Raw genomic sequence first — 18788 nt, 5'->3', positions numbered from 1 at the left:
ACGCGCGCAACGGGTTCGTTTCGTCGTGTGGCGTCGTGGGATCGAAACGCTCTGTTGCTATTGACGTAGTTGGAGCCTCGCATGGCAGATGGCAGGTGGCATGTGTCGCACTGCAGTTCATGTTCGAAGGTACGGCATGGAATGTTGCATGGGTGGGGGATGGGACGTTTCGTTCGTCTCTTTTTGGATGGGGTTGAATTTTCGAAGTACGCACTATATATCGACACATTTGCGAGTTCATGGTTGATGCGGTTGGTGATTTCTTTCTTTCTTTTTCCTTTTTCTTTTCTCTCTCTTCATTTCTTCTCTTGTGTTATATTAGATATATGTACATTTATACGAACGTACTATGTAAATACTACATTATATGGGTTGTGCATACACCGAGACACGCATTATTACTTCTACTAAATTTTAAATCTCAACAAAAATATCTCCCCCAATTCTTACACAGAATGAAGAATTAATACAGAAAATGCATCGCTACCTACCAAGCATCCACCTGAGGCTCAGATTTATAAAGTGTCTCTGATAAGAAAAAACACCCCCCGGCTCACATCTCGCTACACCCCTGTCCCCTGCAATGCCCGAAACCCCTTCGGCCCTGAACATCCACACCCGGCCCAGATCCCAGATCCCAGATCCCAGATCCGTCAGCATCCAATACATTCATACAAAATCAGCCGGCCCCAGCGAATTAGCTAGGCCTCCCGGTATCGACCCCCATGTAAGATGTAGGGATGCCCCTCCAAATCTTAATTGAACCTCATCTCACACCTGCATTCAGCTTTCAGCCCGGAGGGGCCCCTCAGCATCGCCGCATCGGTCTTCCCCAACAACCGCGCTTGGTACATGGGTGGGTTAGAGCTGCGCTGCCAGTTTACTGGGTGGAAGTGGAAGTGGAGTTGCTTCTTCGTAACGGAACGAGGAATCCTTCGCGCCGCTGAGCCTGTCGACCATGCTCGTACAACAGGCAGCGCAGCGCAGGGATGATGTGCCAGTTTTCTATCTCCGTCAAACACACCTGGGCCGTGGGGCTTGTCCATGGTATGATAGCGAGCGATGAACTAACTGCGTCTGAGATGGTTGACGCTGCCGGTTGCGCTGAGCGTGTAATCAAGAGGCCTTCGCTGCAGCTTGGGCTTTTTTGGCAGCGTGAGAGGCACCCCTCGCCCCAGCCCCCTGGAATAGAGCAGGACGAGGAGTGTAAAGGAGAACGACCAAGGAGCCTCATGCCAATTATAGTCCAAGGCCTTTGAGATCATCTCCTTGAAAAGCCCCATTTATGCCTTGGAGAGATGTCAATGTCTCTGAGATGAGTTTCAAGCACCAGGAATGACATGCAGTATCGGCTGTGCACTTGACTACAGCAGTTGGCTGAAAAAAAAAAAAAAAAAAAAAGACTGCTGAAGCAAAAAAGCAAAAAGGTAGAAAGCGAAATGCAGATTTACGCGATGCTTAATTAGATATTATTTCAGATTTCTGTTCGTACCACCCTTGTTTATGTGGACGAGTCTGGTTGTGATAGAATGCACCGGCTTCAGAAGAACAGGGCTGGTCTCCTTTGACATGCATACCAGCCCAAGTGACCAAATCCCAGCGAGATCAGCGGTATCAGGTATTTCCCGACATATGCTCAAGATATGGCATTGTTCTTTATCATGTTTTCCTAGGCTCGACTGACTCATCCGTCTTCGGAGATGTGTTCTGGGGGAACCGCTTCATCATTGTGAGAAATGGTCTGAGCCTAAATCAGTTCTTGCTATGACAGTTCCTCCTCTCATCTGCACGGAGAGGGTAGAAAATGTGTGCTCCCAAGCTTTGGTCAAACTTGTGTATTTTACCACCGTAGTCAGATTTAAACCATATTGAGGAACTCTTCGCTGAGTCGAAGGCCTTTATCCCGCGGCGTTGACACTCCTAGGAAGAAAGCCCGGAGCAAGGATTTGATTTCTTCCTTGAATGATATGTTGAAGTTGCGAATGCAAGGGAACAAAGTGCAGAAGAGCACTTTCGGCATGCAGGCCTGACTGTTGAGATATAACTGACTGGGAGAGCAAGAGGGGGGAAAGCTTTGTTGTTCAGTCTCCGAGAGATGTTTTACTGTTGAAAAATTAGCTTTCATATTTCACATTTTGCAATGCATTCTCCACAGTGGCTAAGAAATAGGCTAGCCTAATCTGCCTACTACCATATATACCGCAGTTCCTGACGGTTAATTGTAAGGCATGAGCATCACCAAGACAGCCTGTATAATTCAGGGACGCTGTCTAAGTAAAACTTCTATTATTGCCATTTATATGCCCCAGTCTCGTGGCAATCAAGCCCGTCATCACATGTGGACGTTGGTGAATAATTCACGCTTTCGTACTTCTCAGTGGAAGGCTATGGGCTAGCTCTGGAGGACGAAGAATCAATTTCACTATGTTATAGACTGAGGACTTGTCGTAAGGACATTCTAAGATCATAGAGTCCCCTCAGTGCATATATCAGCGTGGAGTATTGGTTAGACGGATCGCAGGTTGCCTGGACCACGCGCAATTTCCCGAACACAAAGGTCACTACTGTTGCCTAATGGGCAATCAGCGTTTGTATAGCAGTGTAAAGAAGAAAAGTATGCCCTTGTATGTGTTGAGCAAAGTAGCGGCTCAAGAGCGGGTTCATTGGGTGACAATCAGCCGTCTTTTCGCTTGGATATTGAACCTGCGAAATAGGTCACTTTCAAAGATTGCCTATTTTCCTTGCCAATATGCCCGCAGTGAGAACATACACGGAAAAGAAAGGGGGAAAAAAAAAGAGACGTTCCATTCCACGAGTTGAAAGATGAGAGAGGGGATAAGGGGAAGCAAAACGTACCGTCAATGGGGCCTTAGTATGTCAACTTCGGTGGCATGTATCTGTGTCTCCAGGCGTCCCAACACACTTCATTCAGCTGGAGGTGAAAAATGGAAGTGATCCCCATGATTTCACTTTAAAGAAGGTATTTCTTGCCATTCTTGCTCTTCGGGTCCAATGTTGAGTGATCCGGACGGTGTCAAAGAGGCGAGGACCATGAACACGGCGTTGGCTGTTAATGACCAAGCCTTCAGCCATCACGGAAAACAACGGATTACCAAGCCTGCAGTAAAAAGTCTGCCCAAGATATTCAGGACGAGCAGAGTTGAGAAAACTAGTACAAATTCCTTTCCTCTTGTTCCCTATGTGAGATGTCAACTCCTCTATCAAGCTATCAATCGTTATCTCCGCCCAACCAGTCCAACTGTCATCGACTGGAGGGTCCCAGGGACACTCCCTGGTTGCCCGGAGAGTTGATCCTCGGGGAGCTCTGGATTGTGTTTTGCAAGAGCTGGAAGCTTTATAAAATCAGGCTTTTCAGTTGTGGCGGCTTTACAGACAACTTTCAAGCCTGCTGTTCTCTGCAAAAGGCGAAGGAGAACGTGTCAGGCTGATAGGACCCGTACAGATTGAACAGCCACGGCATCATATCACTGAACTCCTGCGCGTCTGAGAATGGCTCATACTTTGATTAGCTGCATAATGGTTCCTGTAGATTACACATATCCTGCTGTGAAAGTGGCTCTAATCGTTATCATTTTAAACTTGCGATGGATGGAACCAGGGAAGAAAAAGGGGTTAAAGGAGGTGAAAAGGGGCAGTTCAAGTTCAAATGCGGCTTATATAAGCCACGGACAAACCATGCAAACCATCTCAAACGTTCAAACAACAACACACCGCTGAATAAAATAATAAACATGTTCGACTCCCGTCGTTGCTTCGCCTCTTATCGGAGACTACGCAGCGTAGACACCATCTCAGCCTGTCAACCGCAGCACCAAGGAAAAAGAAGAGAAGCCGGCACTCAGCACTATCCAGCGGCCAGAGAATCCAAACCCTGCTTGCTTCTCTCCCTGCAACCCTTCGCGCTGTGTCATTTGTTCAATCGCTAACCGACCATGCGTCCCCCACGATCACCACACTTAAAACCTCTGTGCCTCCTCACCCTCCTCGCCCTCCTAACCACCACCGCCTCCGCCTCCCTCCTAATAATCACAATCCCCCCCTCCCTTCTCCTCCCAAATCCCAACTCTCTCCCCGCCTCCACCCACGCAACCCTCACAACCCTCCTCGCCCCAACAGACCCCGACGCCAACCCGACCCAGACCCTCCTCCTAAAAGCGCCCCTTACCCGCAAATCGACCTTTGTCTTCGACAACCCCCGCGGAAAGGGGCCTCAGTCTTTCCTCCTCGATATTCGGTCGCGGGATTATGTGTTTGTGCCGTATCGGGTTGATGTTGATGGGGAGGGCGGGGTGGTAGGGGTTTGGGAGACGTATCGCGGGAATGCGTGGGAGAATCGGGGGCCGGAGAAGGTGGTGATAAGGGATGTGGATGTGGCGATCGTTGAGGCGAAGGTTGTGGGTGTTAGGGGATTTTATGAGGAGAGGGCTAAGTGTAAGTTTTACCTTTTTTTTCATATTTATTTATTTGCGTGTTTCTTGGGTGAATTGTAAGGGGGTTGGAAGAGCTTGAGAAAGTTTTGTCTGAATTGAGGAATTTGCTTTTCAAGAATTGATGAATTACATGCTAACATGCTGATGAATCGTAACCACAGTCTCCCCGTTGAGCTTGTTTAAGAACCCAATGATTCTCCTCGTGGGCTTTGCCCTTGCCGTGACCATTGGAATGCCATATCTTATGGAGCGGAGTATGTTTTTCCTTTCCCATCCCACGCTTCATTCCCTCTTTTTTTGTTTCCACTCCCTCACCCGATACCAAACGTTAACGTGCACTAGTGGACCCTGAAACCCGCGCCGAATTCGAGCGACACTCCCGCAAATCCGCACTTACCGGCGCAGCCAATGGCGCCGGAGCCGGGGCTGCACCTGGAGCTGCTGGATTCGATCTTGCTGGCTGGATGGCTGGGACGAGCCAGGGACCCATGGCCGCTCTGGATTCGACAGTGAGAGCTGGCGCGGGGGCTAGCGCAAGTGGGAGAGAGAGCGGAGCGGCGGAGCGAAGGAGGAGGTGAATTGTGTATGATACATGTATGTATCATACGTGTTGATTTTTTATCCATAAGACTAGATGTAGACTTGTATGGATGGCCGTATTTTGATAGTCTTTATATGAAGATGGATCCTTAAACTGACGGGTTATCGAAAGCAGATGTGTTTTACTACGATTCTATTAATTTAGGACTTTCTTGAATACATAGGACTGGACCGCAAGGTCTCTCAGAATACGCCTTTCCATGCAATCCTCTTCATATTTATTTCCATGCTTCTTCTGATTGATTGTCTGCAAAATGTGGCTGAGGCAACATGAGCCGTAGCATTCATGACGTCATTCAAGGTCCCCGCCCGTCCGGAGAACCAGTCGGTTCTTAGCCCCCTAATCCAATTGCCTATCCCATGAAACTCAGAAAATGGCTCAACGACGCACAGGCATAAATGGATTTGTTTCTTTCTCAGTCTCAGTCGAATAGTTCGTTCACCACTTTCTTTAAAATAAAACGAACTGGAAATACTAGAAGTCCTCACCATAACAGGTCAGCTGCTGCTCTAAAGCCCTCCTCCCTTTGCTTACACCATCGACATCGGAACTCTATAGAGACAGAAACAGAAACATGCCCTACGCACCCCCTCCAGGGCCCCCACCACCCCGAGTTCCAGATGGCTGGAAAGCACAATTCGACGACCGGTATAAAGAATGGTATGTCAATCACCCATCGATCCCCCCTCCCCATCCCAAATCGCTACCATCCTTCAAAATGGAACATTCAAAAGACGCCAATATGGGCCTATTCTAATATCCCCTCCTCTTAACAGGTTCTACGTAAACCTAAAGACAGGCATCTCACAATGGGAAGCACCACCAGTCCCCGACGCACACCCTTCTAACGGCGATCCAACCTCAAGGGCGCCAGTCGCCGAACCACCTCCCCATTATGCCCCGCCTGTTACTCAGACCGCTGCCCCTGGCGAGGTTCATAACAATCCCGCCACCGCAAACCTGTCAGATCTCGGCTCAAATAATCCATTCAACCCCATGCGGACGGGGAGTTCTTACGGATCAGGACCCGGTTCAGGTACAAATGAAGCCGTGATGGACGAGGACGCAAGGTTAGCTGCACGATTGCAGGCGGAAGAGAATGGGCAGGCAGGCATGATGGGACAGGGATCACTACCACCGCAGCCACAACCACAGCCACAGTCTTTGCCACCTCCCCAGCCACAGTCTTTGCCACCTCCCCAGCCACTGATTGAGGAACGCCGCAAATCTCCCGGCGGCTTCTTGGGCAAACTGATGGGCAAAGCGTCGTCCAAGACTAATTATCAAGGCAGCGGCTTCAGCACTGCCCCGTATTATCCACCACCACCACAGCAGCCGCCGCCGCAGCAACAGCAACAGCAACAATACCCACCAATGCCACAATACCAGCAGCAACCCTACCCGCAACAGCAACAGCAACAACAACAACAACAACAATACGGCGGCTACTACGGGCCCCAACCCAACACGCCATCGTACCCGCAATACGCTCCCCAGCAGCAGCAACAACAACAGCATCACAAACAGCATGGACGACCACGCATTGGGCGGGGTGGTGCTGCGGCGCTAGGACTGGGCGGCGGGTTGCTGGGTGGTGCGTTATTGTCGAAAGCGGTTGGGAGTTATGGAAGGCACGCGTATGAGGAGGGGCTGGCGGATGGGGCGGATATGGATGATTATAGTGACGATGGTTTTGGGGGTGATGATTTTGGGGGTGGTGATTTTGGGGGCGACTTTTAGCTAGTTTTTGGGCTGGGTTTGTTTTTATCATCATTGGTGTTTTTATGAGTCTGTACACAGCGGGGCGTACCGAGTGGCGGCGCATATGTGAGGGTTATGTGTTGATGTTGGGTGTTGGAGGATTCCCGGCAAGCCACATCTTCTGGCGGTTGATCTAATTTCTCCTGTCTGGCAGAGAACATCTCTTGTCATATCTACGCTCCCTGCTCCCACCTCCTGTTCGTGTTCCTGGGTGCTTCAGAATAGCTTGTGTGATCCTTTGCGTTAGTTATAGCGTGTTTTGTTAACTGTTTTGAGAAAGGTAAATTTTACCACGCATCTACCGTGTCAGTTTGAGACCACGATGCTCTTCCTCCCTCACTACAAATCAAAAGCACGATGCCCTTTGCACAAAATCCCGCCTGCCGCAGTTACCCACGGTCTGCACAAGCGGTATCTCGAAATATGGAATGGAGATTCGTATCCCAAATAGGGGTCCCCAATTGAGAAAACCATTCCCTCCATAAGAATCCCTCATATGTTTATTAACTGTTTATTAGCCGTTTAAGATATTTACATTGTATAGCTAACTATGCCCGGCAAGAGTGGAGGCAAATAAATAATACAACCAACACATGGCACAAAAAGGCAATATTCCATTCCCCCTCTCCATAAACCAACCCCCCCCCCCCTCCAACAACTCCAAAAGCCACAATCTTCCCCCTACACCGTCCCCGCAATCAGCATCTGCGCCCAAAAATACAACCCAAACCCCGCACTCGGCCTCAACCAACCAGGATGCCCCTCATTCCCTTTCCCAAACGCATCCCTCGCCACAAAGAGATCAGACGCAACAAACATCACTGCTCCAAGCAGTCGCTGGTGCGCTGGCGCAAACCCCCCAGCAGCAGTAGCAGGAGCAGCAGCAGAAGTCGATGCGGCAACGGCCAACATGCCACTGATGATGGCCGAGTAGCCGAGCACGAGAGGACGCATGTCGTCTGCTATGGAGAGGTTGAGTAAATTGCAATTGGCCAAGCTGGCAGCGTGTTTCGATTTCGACTTCGACTTCGACTTCGATTTGGTGTTTCTGGGCGGGTATATGATGCCTGTGATTTTGGCGAGCAGCATGGAGGCGCCGAAGGTGGTTGTGAAGATGGGCCAGGAGATTTGGGTCGAGGCGCTGCGGTTCGTGGTGTTGTGCAGGAAGGCGAGGACATATGAGATGTGAGCGGCGGCGAAGGCAGCGACACCGGCTCGGAAGGACTTGGAGATGTCCTGCGGCGTTTCCTCTTCCTCTTCCTCTGCTACGTCTTCCTCCTCCTCTTCCGCTCGCTTGCCAGCACTGCTCTGCTTCCTAGCAGCATGCAAAACACCAAGATGCTTGTCGTAATACGCTGTCCGCGTGGGAATGAGACAGTAATCCCCGACGGCAGAGAAGACCAATCCCGCAGCAATGCGGAGGTGGTATGGGTTCCATTGACTCAACTGGAACGGCGATGAAGGGGCCAGGTAATAGAGCGGGCCGGCCAGGAAGGCGGCGGAGGAGAGGAGTTTGAAGATGTAGCTTCCTGGGTAGAAGGAGAAGCGCTCTGAGAGGACGAGGAGGGGGAGCGAGATGTTCAGGAGGTGAGTGGACTGGGGCGGGGGGAGGGAGAGGGTCGAGAGGAAGGGCGGGAGGAGGGTCGAGAGGTTGGGCATTGTTGGAGGTTTTGGTTTTTTGATTTCCTGATGTTTTACGGCTATTGGGATAGCTAGTTTGGGGGAGATAGAGATGCAAACTGGGGAGGGTCTTGTTTATTCAGTGAGAGAGTATAGCTATCTCTTCATCTACTCCGTCCTTCATTCACATCAAACCCTTGTAATGCCTGATGGTGACGGTGGAGGTGGACAAGCAACCGCCTCGGCTAAATCCGCAGGAATTTAGCACACTGGAGAAGTGGAGAATAGGAGCTCGTTACCTAGTCAAATAGCCATTGGCATGCTGTCTGCTGATGATTATTTAAGGTATAAAAGGGTGCCGATGGTTCAACACGGTTAGATCTTTACCCCTTTATCTTCAGTTGATCGGAACTCGCTCTCTGAATCAACCCTTCAGACAACGACGTCATTCCCGATAATTTTAGCAACTCTTCGGCCCGAAGCCTGTTTACCGATAACTAGTTAACGACTGTGCTGTGAGGTTGCGTTCATCTAATTACAGGTATCTCTGCATCCTTTCCTGACAAGACTGCGCATCATTGACATTTAGTTAGGCTTGCAAGGACTGTTTAACTCTCTAATTCGAAGGTCCCCTGTTACCCCTGAAAGAACCACCGTTTGCCCCGGAGTTACCAGTTGTTCCTGCGTATCTCCATCGGCCCGATAAATGTATTTCGATCCACGGGCGGAATTTCTAGTTTTTTGATAAATATTTAGATGCTGTGATATCCACCTGGTAGAAAACCGACGATTTGATTTGATTTTTTTTTTTTTTTTTCGGAAGAATCTGATACAAAACATGTTTTCAGAAGTGAGTTTTTTTTTATGTAAACTGGCCGGCATAAGCCATATAAGGAAAATAGGGTAGAGTTGCATATTCCACTGCTACAAAAAGCCGGGTGAAATCCGCATCGATAGATCCAATCAATCAAGTGGTTTTTTCTTGTTTTTCTTTTTTCCCTTTCTTTTTCCAGATATATGAGGTTCAATGCTATTCACTTTTCATGTATAGCCTCACAACACCTTGGGTTCGTTCATTCATATATCATCAATCCCCTGATTCCTGGAACCCCAAAATCTCCAGGTTGTCTCAAGTCATCAACATGGAACGCAGTTCCAGAGTATCAGCTACCTAAAAATTCTATTGACGCCTTTTCATGGGTATCTTGCACGCCTCCGCAGGCCTCTTGTCAGGAGCAGGCGAGGGAGTATCCTGCGAACTCTGCATGGCCCCGAGTATGCTGCTATGCTGATCAACCTACCTGCTTCACACCGGGACGCATCTTTCTATCCGTGCTTTCATTACATTCTATGATGTGAATAACTGATAACTTCCCGGAGTTTGGTAACCGAAGATTATCCGCCGAATTATTTAGGAAGCCCTGCTAATCTCTTCCTGCCTCTATTAATCCACATGTGCGATCTGCAAAGGTCCACCCAACCCCGTGTTGCCGCTGGGTGACAGGTTTTGGGTCCATGGCGTCGCGATCGAATTCTTTATGTAATACAATGTACCCTTTTCTATCCGTTCTCTCGTTCCGCTTGCATCATAGCCAAGTCGGATCAACCCTTGATCGTATTCCTCCCTTTTGATAATATAGTTATACCAGCACCTGTTGCCAGCGAACTATCTTCTCTCACATCCATCATAACTTGCTAACAATCCTGCATTTTGTCCCCGTGTTTTTGGTTCCCATCCATCACATATGGCCCAGCTTTCGGATCATGATTGCGGAAATCATTTTCGCAAAGCATTAGCATCCTGTCTTCAAACTTTTGAAGTTTCTAATCTTTGGACAGGCTTCTCAAGCCAGGGTTGTGCAGTTCGCAGCTCAGCTGCAAACGCATCTTCAGCTTTCATGCCATGCCTTTTCTTCTTAGAAGTATTTGTCGAGACAGTTGGACAAAAGATTCTTAATCGAAGCCCGTCCAAAATCAACTATCATCGGGCTTCGAACGGGTGTCATTCCGTAGAAAGTTCCGTGGTTTCAGCATCCCATGAAGAACTTCTTGTTGACGTGTTGCCTGAAGGGTGCCTACGATCATACTGGATATTAATGCAACCACCTGTCCAACTGCAGTGAGATAAAAATGTTTCCTCGTCTCCCGATCTGAACATCCAGATTTGGCACACACATTTGTATATTTGACAAATCGAAGGGTCCGCAGTGATATAGAGGATAATAGCCTGTCCAGTGCAAACATAGCCAGATTGCACGCCTTTGAGAAGAATGTAGTGAAATAGCTGGGTGATCACTGCAGTGACTAGGCACATTTGAATAGAATTCAGGTGAGTCTTCCTCCCTGTTGATCACGTCCCTGGCTGGCTGTATTTCCTGAGTCAGTGCAGTTGCAATCTCCTCAATCGTAGGTTTGTGTGGCACCTTATTTTCAATGGTTATTGCTGGCTTACATGCCTTCGTTTCCTTCGGCTGCGGACACAAAATCCGTTCTTCAGAGTGGAATATCCTCTCCAGGGACCATCCTCTTTCGCTTCTTCGGAGGTTGCTCTCCACTTGTAGATGGAATTTCCTCAGTGGATGCCTGCTGCATTTCCTCCTCTGATTGGCCCTGGCCCAGAACTCTTCAAGTTCAATTGATTCTCAACAGTACTACGTTTGAAGTAGCGGAGACCCACTTCTGATATGATTGGATAAATTGTCGTGCGCGCATAGTCCAGCTGAAGAGAGGAAGGAAATTGTTTCCTTCACATAGACCATGCGTGCTGGCACAAACGGGTCCAAAATGTCAGAACTGCTCCTCCATGAAGCTCCCCCATGGAAATGCTCCGTGAAGGATAATAGCGTCGAGTCGGCTTTGGTGCCCCTTCTTACATCGCCAGTGTGTTGAATCCGTGACATCCTTGATAGCCAATGACAGAGTGTGGCAGTTCAACAAAAATGCCCGTAATTAGTCGGATCTGAAGCCCTCACCAGCGTTCGAGCTTCTGTAATTTCTCATTTGCCGTTGTATTTCTTCTCGTCGCCGTTGTGTTTCTTTTCGTTCCTGTTGTTCTTCTTTTCGTCGCTGTCGTTCTTAAGCAGCTGTTCACGATACGCCACCTGAGCTTACAAGGTGACTTGTATCCAGCCCACTACCCTCCCATATGCTAATGTTGCGCCGAAGCTTCCCAACAATCCTGTTTGGATAGGGCGGGGGTTATGATTTCACTGAAATTTTGGCGCTCTGGCAGTGATCTTCACTTAAATCGCACTTCGCTTGGTCACGTTGCGTATATATCCCATTGTGTCATCGCCTGTAGTGAACTACCAAGGACTTTGGATGTATTTAACCAGGCTCACTCAGGAGGTTAAAACGTAACTAGGTAAAGGATCCTATGATATTCTATGGAAGAGGGAATCCCCCTTTCCAAGAGCAAACAAACAGAAAACAACACCCAAAGTAACTAAACAAAGTAACAAGGTGGCTAAGGACTGTAAGGGAACGATACTCTGTTAGAAAGAGATAGTTAAGCATAGCTACTTATTTAGGTTGGACACAATTGTGGCTTTTCCGTGGATTTTTGGTGCTCTTCTCCGTACGCAGCTCATTCCGTTAGTTAAAAACAAGTTTCTGATATAGACACAGGTAACCTTCACTTCTCTCCTCCCTTCAGCAGTAACTAACTTACGGGGTAACTGACTAGTTAACTGCCAATGCGCGTTTTCCTCTCACAAGCCCTGGCTCTGCCCTCGAATCCCCCCCCTGGGCCTTGATCCACGTTTCGCGTTTCCAATCCCACAGCATAAATTTATTTACCTCTGCCTGCGCAATTCCTCGCTCCGTGGCCATATCAGAAAAAGCCTCCGCTTGCCTCTTCTGGCTAGGATCGGGACCTGAAACTCAGGACTTCTCGCAAAGACAACCGCAACAGAGGACGCTATACTCCGCGCACTAGCAAGCGACCAATCCCAGAACTTGAACACTTAGCTCTATGATTTCCAGGCCCAGGATATAGTGGCAATTTATGTGTTGGGGAGGTAATGTAACTACTGTCCAAGGTTGACAGAAGCTGAGTCCGAGGCTTGCCAAATTATCAGATCTGTATCATTACTCACAGTCACAACTCGATGAAGCAGTGGACAATCGACTCTTGAGTCGTCACACCGACGCTCTCGACGCATCTAGGAAACAGATTGACAATCATGTCTCGCCGATGCGAAAGACAGACTTCTCTCAGTTCAGGGCCCAGTACGTACTGTTCCATCCCCGCAACCATTTATCACTCTCCGAAACTATTGTTCAGCGCGCCCGCGCCCCCCCGCGCCCCCCGTTGTAGACAGTTCCACTATACGAAACCACCCCTGCCGGGTCATTTCCAGTCTGCACTCTCTGGCTACCATTCGGCTGTGTATGGTTATAATGGTGGTTTTACTGGCAGCGGAGATTTGACAAGGGAGATCTGATAATGAGATTTTGTGGCAGGAGCAAATCTAGATTTCTTCTCCTCGCCCGAACACGGTCTCCAAGGCCTCCCAGGCGAGACCAGCGCCGAGGGGGATGAGCTAGAGGTTTCCAGCCAATTGCTACGACTGCATGAGCCCTGCCAGTACAATCAATTCTAATCACGGCTTTCCTGAATCTTCAGATCCCATCAATGTACTGCTATATAATGCACCAAACTTCTGCGGATATGCCGCTGTCTACATGATGCTAAGATTGCATCTGCTTACATCGACATCAGGGCCCTCTCGAAGGCGTTGTCCAGTCAAAGTGCCTCCATCGATACTTTACGGTGACAAGATCAGTCTGGCTGCGCGGCTCCGGAAGCCTCTGCAGTAGCCAGCCACTACATATGAGCCTAAAACAAGTCAGCGTCTCAGCACATAAAAGCGGTGCAGGATTTTCACAGACAAGTCTCCACCGGTAGCAGCCACAGTTGCAGCCTGTCCGGTTGCGTCGCCACGCAGCCCAGTATCATATTCCCAGTCCCATATATCCGTCTCGTCACCCCACAGGTGGTGACAGCAGATCGCCATTACATCCGTTGCCCGTTCCTCCACCATGTCCCTCCAGTTTGGGGGTCGCGTCATTGGGTTTGGGTCTTTTTGCAGGTTTGATGGCCATGAAATCTCAGGGGAACTGCTCTCAAAGTCGATGGTCCCTCTCCGTGCGGCAGTCAGAAGAGCAAAAACAACCTAGTTCTCATCAGCGAAAGCTGCAGTGACAATAGAGCACACTTCTTACCTCGTTGGATGATGCCTGCTGTTGGGATTTGGTGCTAGCAGCATTCTTCACTACAACCCATCCATCTCTGTGCAGACATTCGAGCACTTGAACCGTTGTGGGAAAACTCGAAAGGTCCAGAAGCACTAGACCAGACTTAGTATGCACCTGCTTAAGCAACGACATGTCTATTTACTGTTATGTGTTCCTCTTCATGATGGTGCGGGGCATCGTCGCGGGGGCTGCATATATATCGACTCGAGCACGTGAGTCTCGGACTTGGCAATAATTTGGGGCCGCCTGCCCCATGTCTGATCGACCGAACCCCGTCCAAATGATGAGGAATCTTAATCTTCTTGCCAGGGGCAGAAGCCAGTTTATCCTTTGTTGTCGATGAGCTCATCATGCGCCCGCGGGACGGGAGCTTTGTTATGAGGGAAACGGGACTGTGATGAGAACTTTCCAGTCGAAGACGACTCCGGGTTGATAGATAAGTTTTTATTATGTCTTGTGTCGGTGGTGGTTTTGGCTTCTAAGTGCCTTTCTCTTGTCGGAATCCTTGTGTTGCCTCATGCACACTTCTCCTTAGTGAATTGGTGCAGTTATTTACTTTGATGGCCCGGTTGGCATGCAGCCTGCATATGTTTCAGGGAAGCTCCTGGAAAAATGTTTGGTTTTCACGACCAGCCGCAAGGAGCAAGGGCCTGGGACGTAAACTGTGGTATATATAGTGTTCTTCCCTACAGAACTCAACATCAATATGCTAGAAATACAACGAATGAAGAAAGCAAGAAAGCACCTACGAGAGAACTTGGGGAACAGCAACAGGCTTTAAAGAACACATCCGATTCGCTCCACGGAGCCTGCTCCCCGAGCCCCCCCAAGTTCGTCTAACACGAGTATGAACACTTTCATGAAGTGTGCAGCTTATCTTTTCCCCCCACATGCTCCATACTCGGTAGCTTCCAGATCCCGAACGGCCCTCGAGATCACGCTGAGTTGGGAGCAGAAATGGGAGTGCAGGCCCATCCTGCAACTCATCACTAGAGTTCCGATAATTCTTCTCCGAACGCATAATTCGACGCACGCAGCTCTGGCGGGATCGCTGTTCCATGTCCAGCCTCATCCATACAGTGGGCTATGGCAGTCAGAGCATGAGAGTTTCGCAATTCAAACAGACACTTCAGGGGATAGGGATATTAGCAATGAGCTGAAGAAAGGCTTGAGTCAATCATACCAAAGCAAATTCAACCAGTGTGGTATGGAGTTCAGGCCGTACCTGAAGACACTCCATAACTTCACGCCGATTGGTATGTTCATGATGCAAAATAAATAAATAAATAAATAAAAGTCTTTTGAGATAAAAAGAAACGGTTAAGAATTTATAGATTACAACATGAAATAATCTGTTACAGGAAGATTCAAGCATGGAGAGACCAGATCCTATTATACTAAGAGGCCATGCGCTGTAATGGTGGCAATGAGCATACAAAGAACAGCTGCAGTGAAGCTGGAAAGATCACGTCTGAAGGAAAAGCTCTCAAGTCAACAAGATCCTGGGGATAGCGGCTCTTATTAGATCCAGCAGTTATAACCACATCATATTGTCAAGTAGATTAATATTCTACTAGTTATCCTACATATAAATTACTAGGAACAGAGATGCACACTGGTACGGCCAAGCTTACCAGCGCAGAAAAGGGGGTAGCGGGAACTTCTGATCCACCGCCCCCTGCGTAAATCCAGGTGAAATCCGTGAATCTCAAAGGTTTGAATTGAAAGGGAGATTGACTATACCATTATACAGTGATGTGACTAGGTTTTATGGACGTTCTTCTACCATGTTTGTCCTTCCATTATTAATGCAATGCAGCCTAATAGGTCATACGCTGAAACATATGTTGTATAACATCTCAGTCGACTGCTGTATAATATCTTCCCCGCGGCCTGCAGTTATAGAGGAAAACCAGCCATTGAATAATAATAATAATAATAATAATAAAATAAAAATAAAAATAAAAATTCAAACACCTCAATATCATATCCACCATCACACACATCATATAAACCCCAACCTCTCAAGAAACATGCCCTTCACCCTTCTCTCCCTCCTCGCCACCCTAGTCACCTCCCCAACAACTCGGAAAACCCTCCTAGCCCTCCTAACAATCTACTTCCTCCGACTCCTCTCCCGCACCCTCTCCAGCCAAATCCGGAACAGCTGGTCCCGCCAACGCCCCTGGGACAACTCCCGCGAACTCGTCCTGATAACAGGCGGCTGCAGCGGGATCGGGAAACAGATCATGCTCGATCTAGCCGCGCGGGGCGTCACGGTTATCATCATCGACGTGAAGGAACCGGACTTCGAGCTGCGTATGCAAAAGTCTATTGACCACCCGTATCAGTTTTAGCAATAGCAATGGCAATGGCAATAGCGATAGCACATGCCCATGCCCATGCCCATGCATAACATATACACAGACTTACATACCGTGATAAACAAAACCCAGCACAAACCGTAACCTTCCACTCCACAGACGTCACCAGCCCCTCATCCCTTCACTCGCTGCACACCCACATCCTCTCAACCCACCAGCGCCCCCCAACCGTCCTAATCAATAACGCCGGCATCGGCCTCCCAAACTCAATACTCGCAACCCCCCCCTCAACCATCCAGCAAACCTTCGCCGTAAACACCATCTCCCACTTCTGGACCGCGCGCGAGTTCCTCCCGCCCATGCTAAAGGCTAACCACGGCCACATCGTCACGGTCGCCAGCATGGCGTCGTTCATCGGCCTGGGCGGGATGGCGCCTTACAGCTGTTCGAAGGCTAGTGCGATGGCGTTTCATGAGGCGTTGGGGCAGGAGCTTAAGTTGTGGTACAGGGCGGATAAGGTGAGGACGAGCATAGTGTTTCCGTATTGGGTGAGGACGGGGATGGTGGGGGGGTTGACGGGGAGGGGGGGGAGAGATGTAGGAGGGATGCCGGTTATGGACGTGGAGATGGTGTCCGGGGCGGTGGTGAAGTTGGTTTTGGGGCAGAGGAGCGGACAGGTGATTTTACCGGAAGGGTATGGGTGGTTGGGTTTGTTGAGGGGTTTACCGGAGTGGATGCAGGAGAGGGTGAGAGGGCGGGTGTCGAGGATGTTGAGAGAGGTGGAGGTGAGGAAGGGGGCCTGAAATTGATTGATAGATGCAATCGGTAGATTGGAAAGGAAAAAAAGAAAAGAAAAGAAAAGAAAAAAAAAAAAAAAAAAAAAAAGCGTTTACATAAACTACCAGACCTTTAACTTCTTCCCTGTCTCCGTCTCCGTCTTGTCTCCAGATGCAGACTGAAGATCGGCGCAACATGGCACTCCTCCTTTACCAGCGGAACACTCCACATCCGGAAACCCAGCCTAGAATCCGCATTAACAACGAAAAATCCGCGGCCTCCACTCACCTTTCACCCTCCCACAAAACCCCTAACTCCCTGCTCCAAAAAGTCTCTCCCCCCTCCATCCCTGTCAGCACCCTCCCCCTCAACATTCCCGCCACAGGCGCCGTAATATAATCACCTCTCCACTGCATGCCTTTAACACGCTCCCATTCCCCTAACAAAGTCGTCCACGGCGACATCATAACCGCCCCACCCAAATCCATCCCCCAATCGCCACAGCTAAATCGCCGCATGTGGATGGGAGAGATGCGACAAGACGCCGCCAAGGAAACACATAGCGCGGATCCCGAGGGGGTCGTATCTTCATCTGCATCCGTATCCGCATCTGTTTTATTGTGCAGGATATACCGCAGACACTCAACCGCCTGCCGCAGTTGGGTCGGGTGGACGGCGTGCGGTGTCAGCAAGGACGTCGGCACGAAGATGGCGAGCGATCGTTTGCGTTTTGCATGTCTCTGAGGAGGGAGGTTAGGTAGTAGCGGCAGTAGATTGGGTTAGCCGCGCCCCCTGCGTATATGTACATACAATAGAGGCCTTAGATGCGGTTCTGTATGCAAGTGTATTATGCGGAGGTTGTAATTTGGGATATGTCAGAGCGTCGCACTGTGATACTAGATTAGGACATTTTTTGCATCCGGGTCTCCGATCCATAGCTACGGCGCCGTCGGGGGGAAGTGGACGGACGGGATGGCGCGGCCTTGTCTTTTTGGCGTAGGCTTTCATAGACATTTGTTGGTGGAAGGGCATGATGAGTCCGGGAGATGTCATATTAATACAATTTTCATGTATACACCGTAGCGTAGCTTGCGATGGAATCTGTTTGCATTCTTCGACGGCAATGCGTTCAATGCATGCATGCGTGTACACTACATGTCCTACACACAGGTCCATGCATGCATGTAGAGGCAACATTCAACTCACTGCATCTGCAACGGCGACAAGCTCGCCGTGGCCTTCCGCAAGATGGCATACCCGACATGCAGCGGGAGCGTTGTTGCGCGCTTCTCGCTGCGAAAGGGACGCCCGTGAGCAGGGCACACTGCCAGAGGGAGAGCTTGGTGCCTTTGCAGAATTGAGGTAGCCGTCGCCATTGTTGATGTGTCTGTCCCCTTTCCTGTGTATGGGTAGGTCTGTGTATGGATCCGCCCTACAGCGTCTGCAGCAGCTATACCGCTATTAATGGTATAGTTAAATAGCAAAGCCGCTGCAGCTGGCTGAGGAAGAGACAGACAGACAGACAGACAGACAGACAACAAACCACTTCGATCCAACTCAGCTCAACCTCGTTTCCTTCGGAATTCTTCAGCTGAGTTTTCCCCCCCCTCCGCCCATTTCATCTGAAATCGCGGCAGTCTAGGCCCTGTTGTCGATGGGTTAGTTAGGTTTAAACGACTTAAATGCACGCATTCAACACAGAAAAGCAGCTCTTTTCACCTCGTAATTAGGTGCCTATCCATCCACCGGCGATGCATCCGGCTTGGTCGAACCAAATAGCCTAGGTAAGTAACGAGTTGAAGCATCACCGACCAAGGTAAACAAAACCTCCTTGGCCAATGACTGGATTGGTTACCTGACCTTGGTCTCATCGTTTGCGTCGTATGCTTCTTGGACGGGTTTCGTGCTGGTCCGATTCCCCACCTCCTCCCCACGATTCCCCCTTTGCGCATGGATTCTCATGGGCTTGTTGGGCTGATGGCTTTCCACCGTCTC

The 18788-nt window shown here is 49.4% G+C and overlaps 8 protein-coding genes across 8 annotated transcripts; 5 read left to right on the top strand and 3 right to left on the bottom strand.

The window, feature by feature from the left end:
• Window positions 1-583: 583 nt before the first annotated feature.
• Window positions 584-993, top strand: PADG_12429 (uncharacterized protein; the record flags this gene model as incomplete). Its single annotated transcript, XM_010765364.1, has 2 exons — window positions 584-734; window positions 788-993. 2 exons carry the CDS (start codon window positions 584-586, stop codon window positions 991-993), a joined length of 357 nt encoding a protein of 118 aa, XP_010763666.1.
• A 2960-nt stretch (window positions 994-3953) lies between these two features.
• Window positions 3954-5029, top strand: PADG_08364 (uncharacterized protein; the record flags this gene model as incomplete). Its single annotated transcript, XM_010765329.1, has 3 exons — window positions 3954-4452; window positions 4613-4705; window positions 4794-5029. The coding sequence occupies 3 exons, from the start codon at window positions 3954-3956 to the stop codon at window positions 5027-5029; spliced, it is 828 nt and encodes a 275-aa protein (XP_010763631.1).
• A 597-nt stretch (window positions 5030-5626) lies between these two features.
• PADG_08363 (uncharacterized protein) lies at window positions 5627-6792 on the top strand (the record flags this gene model as incomplete). Its single annotated transcript, XM_010765328.1, has 2 exons — window positions 5627-5712; window positions 5829-6792. 2 exons carry the CDS (start codon window positions 5627-5629, stop codon window positions 6790-6792), a joined length of 1050 nt encoding a protein of 349 aa, XP_010763630.1.
• Window positions 6793-7494: 702 nt separating this feature from the next.
• Window positions 7495-8472, bottom strand: PADG_08362 (uncharacterized protein; the record flags this gene model as incomplete). The annotated part of the gene is made up of 1 exon (XM_010765327.1): window positions 7495-8472. One exon carries the CDS (start codon window positions 8470-8472, stop codon window positions 7495-7497), a length of 978 nt encoding a protein of 325 aa, XP_010763629.1.
• Window positions 8473-13152: 4680 nt separating this feature from the next.
• Window positions 13153-13824, bottom strand: PADG_08360 (uncharacterized protein; the record flags this gene model as incomplete). The annotated part of the gene is made up of 3 exons (XM_010765297.1): window positions 13153-13273; window positions 13327-13610; window positions 13660-13824. 3 exons carry the CDS (start codon window positions 13822-13824, stop codon window positions 13153-13155), a joined length of 570 nt encoding a protein of 189 aa, XP_010763599.1.
• Window positions 13825-14304: 480 nt separating this feature from the next.
• PADG_12428 (uncharacterized protein) lies at window positions 14305-14974 on the top strand (the record flags this gene model as incomplete). Its single annotated transcript, XM_010765363.1, has 2 exons — window positions 14305-14522; window positions 14608-14974. The coding sequence occupies 2 exons, from the start codon at window positions 14305-14307 to the stop codon at window positions 14972-14974; spliced, it is 585 nt and encodes a 194-aa protein (XP_010763665.1).
• Window positions 14975-15725: 751 nt separating this feature from the next.
• Window positions 15726-16845, top strand: PADG_08359 (uncharacterized protein; the record flags this gene model as incomplete). Its single annotated transcript, XM_010765296.1, has 3 exons — window positions 15726-16011; window positions 16149-16534; window positions 16570-16845. 3 exons carry the CDS (start codon window positions 15726-15728, stop codon window positions 16843-16845), a joined length of 948 nt encoding a protein of 315 aa, XP_010763598.1.
• Window positions 16846-17077: 232 nt separating this feature from the next.
• On the bottom strand, window positions 17078-18755 carry PADG_08358 (uncharacterized protein; the record flags this gene model as incomplete). Its single annotated transcript, XM_010765295.1, has 4 exons — window positions 17078-17533; window positions 17604-17894; window positions 18000-18225; window positions 18649-18755. The coding sequence occupies 4 exons, from the start codon at window positions 18753-18755 to the stop codon at window positions 17078-17080; spliced, it is 1080 nt and encodes a 359-aa protein (XP_010763597.1).
• Between the last annotated feature and the right edge of the window lie 33 nt (window positions 18756-18788).

This window comes from Paracoccidioides brasiliensis (genome assembly GCF_000150735.1).
Source record: "Paracoccidioides brasiliensis Pb18 unplaced genomic scaffold supercont2.16, whole genome shotgun sequence".
Taxonomy (NCBI): Eukaryota; Fungi; Ascomycota; class Eurotiomycetes; order Onygenales; family Ajellomycetaceae; genus Paracoccidioides; species Paracoccidioides brasiliensis.
Note: the sequence above shows the minus strand (reverse complement) of the source record. Positions and strands in the feature narration are given on the sequence as shown.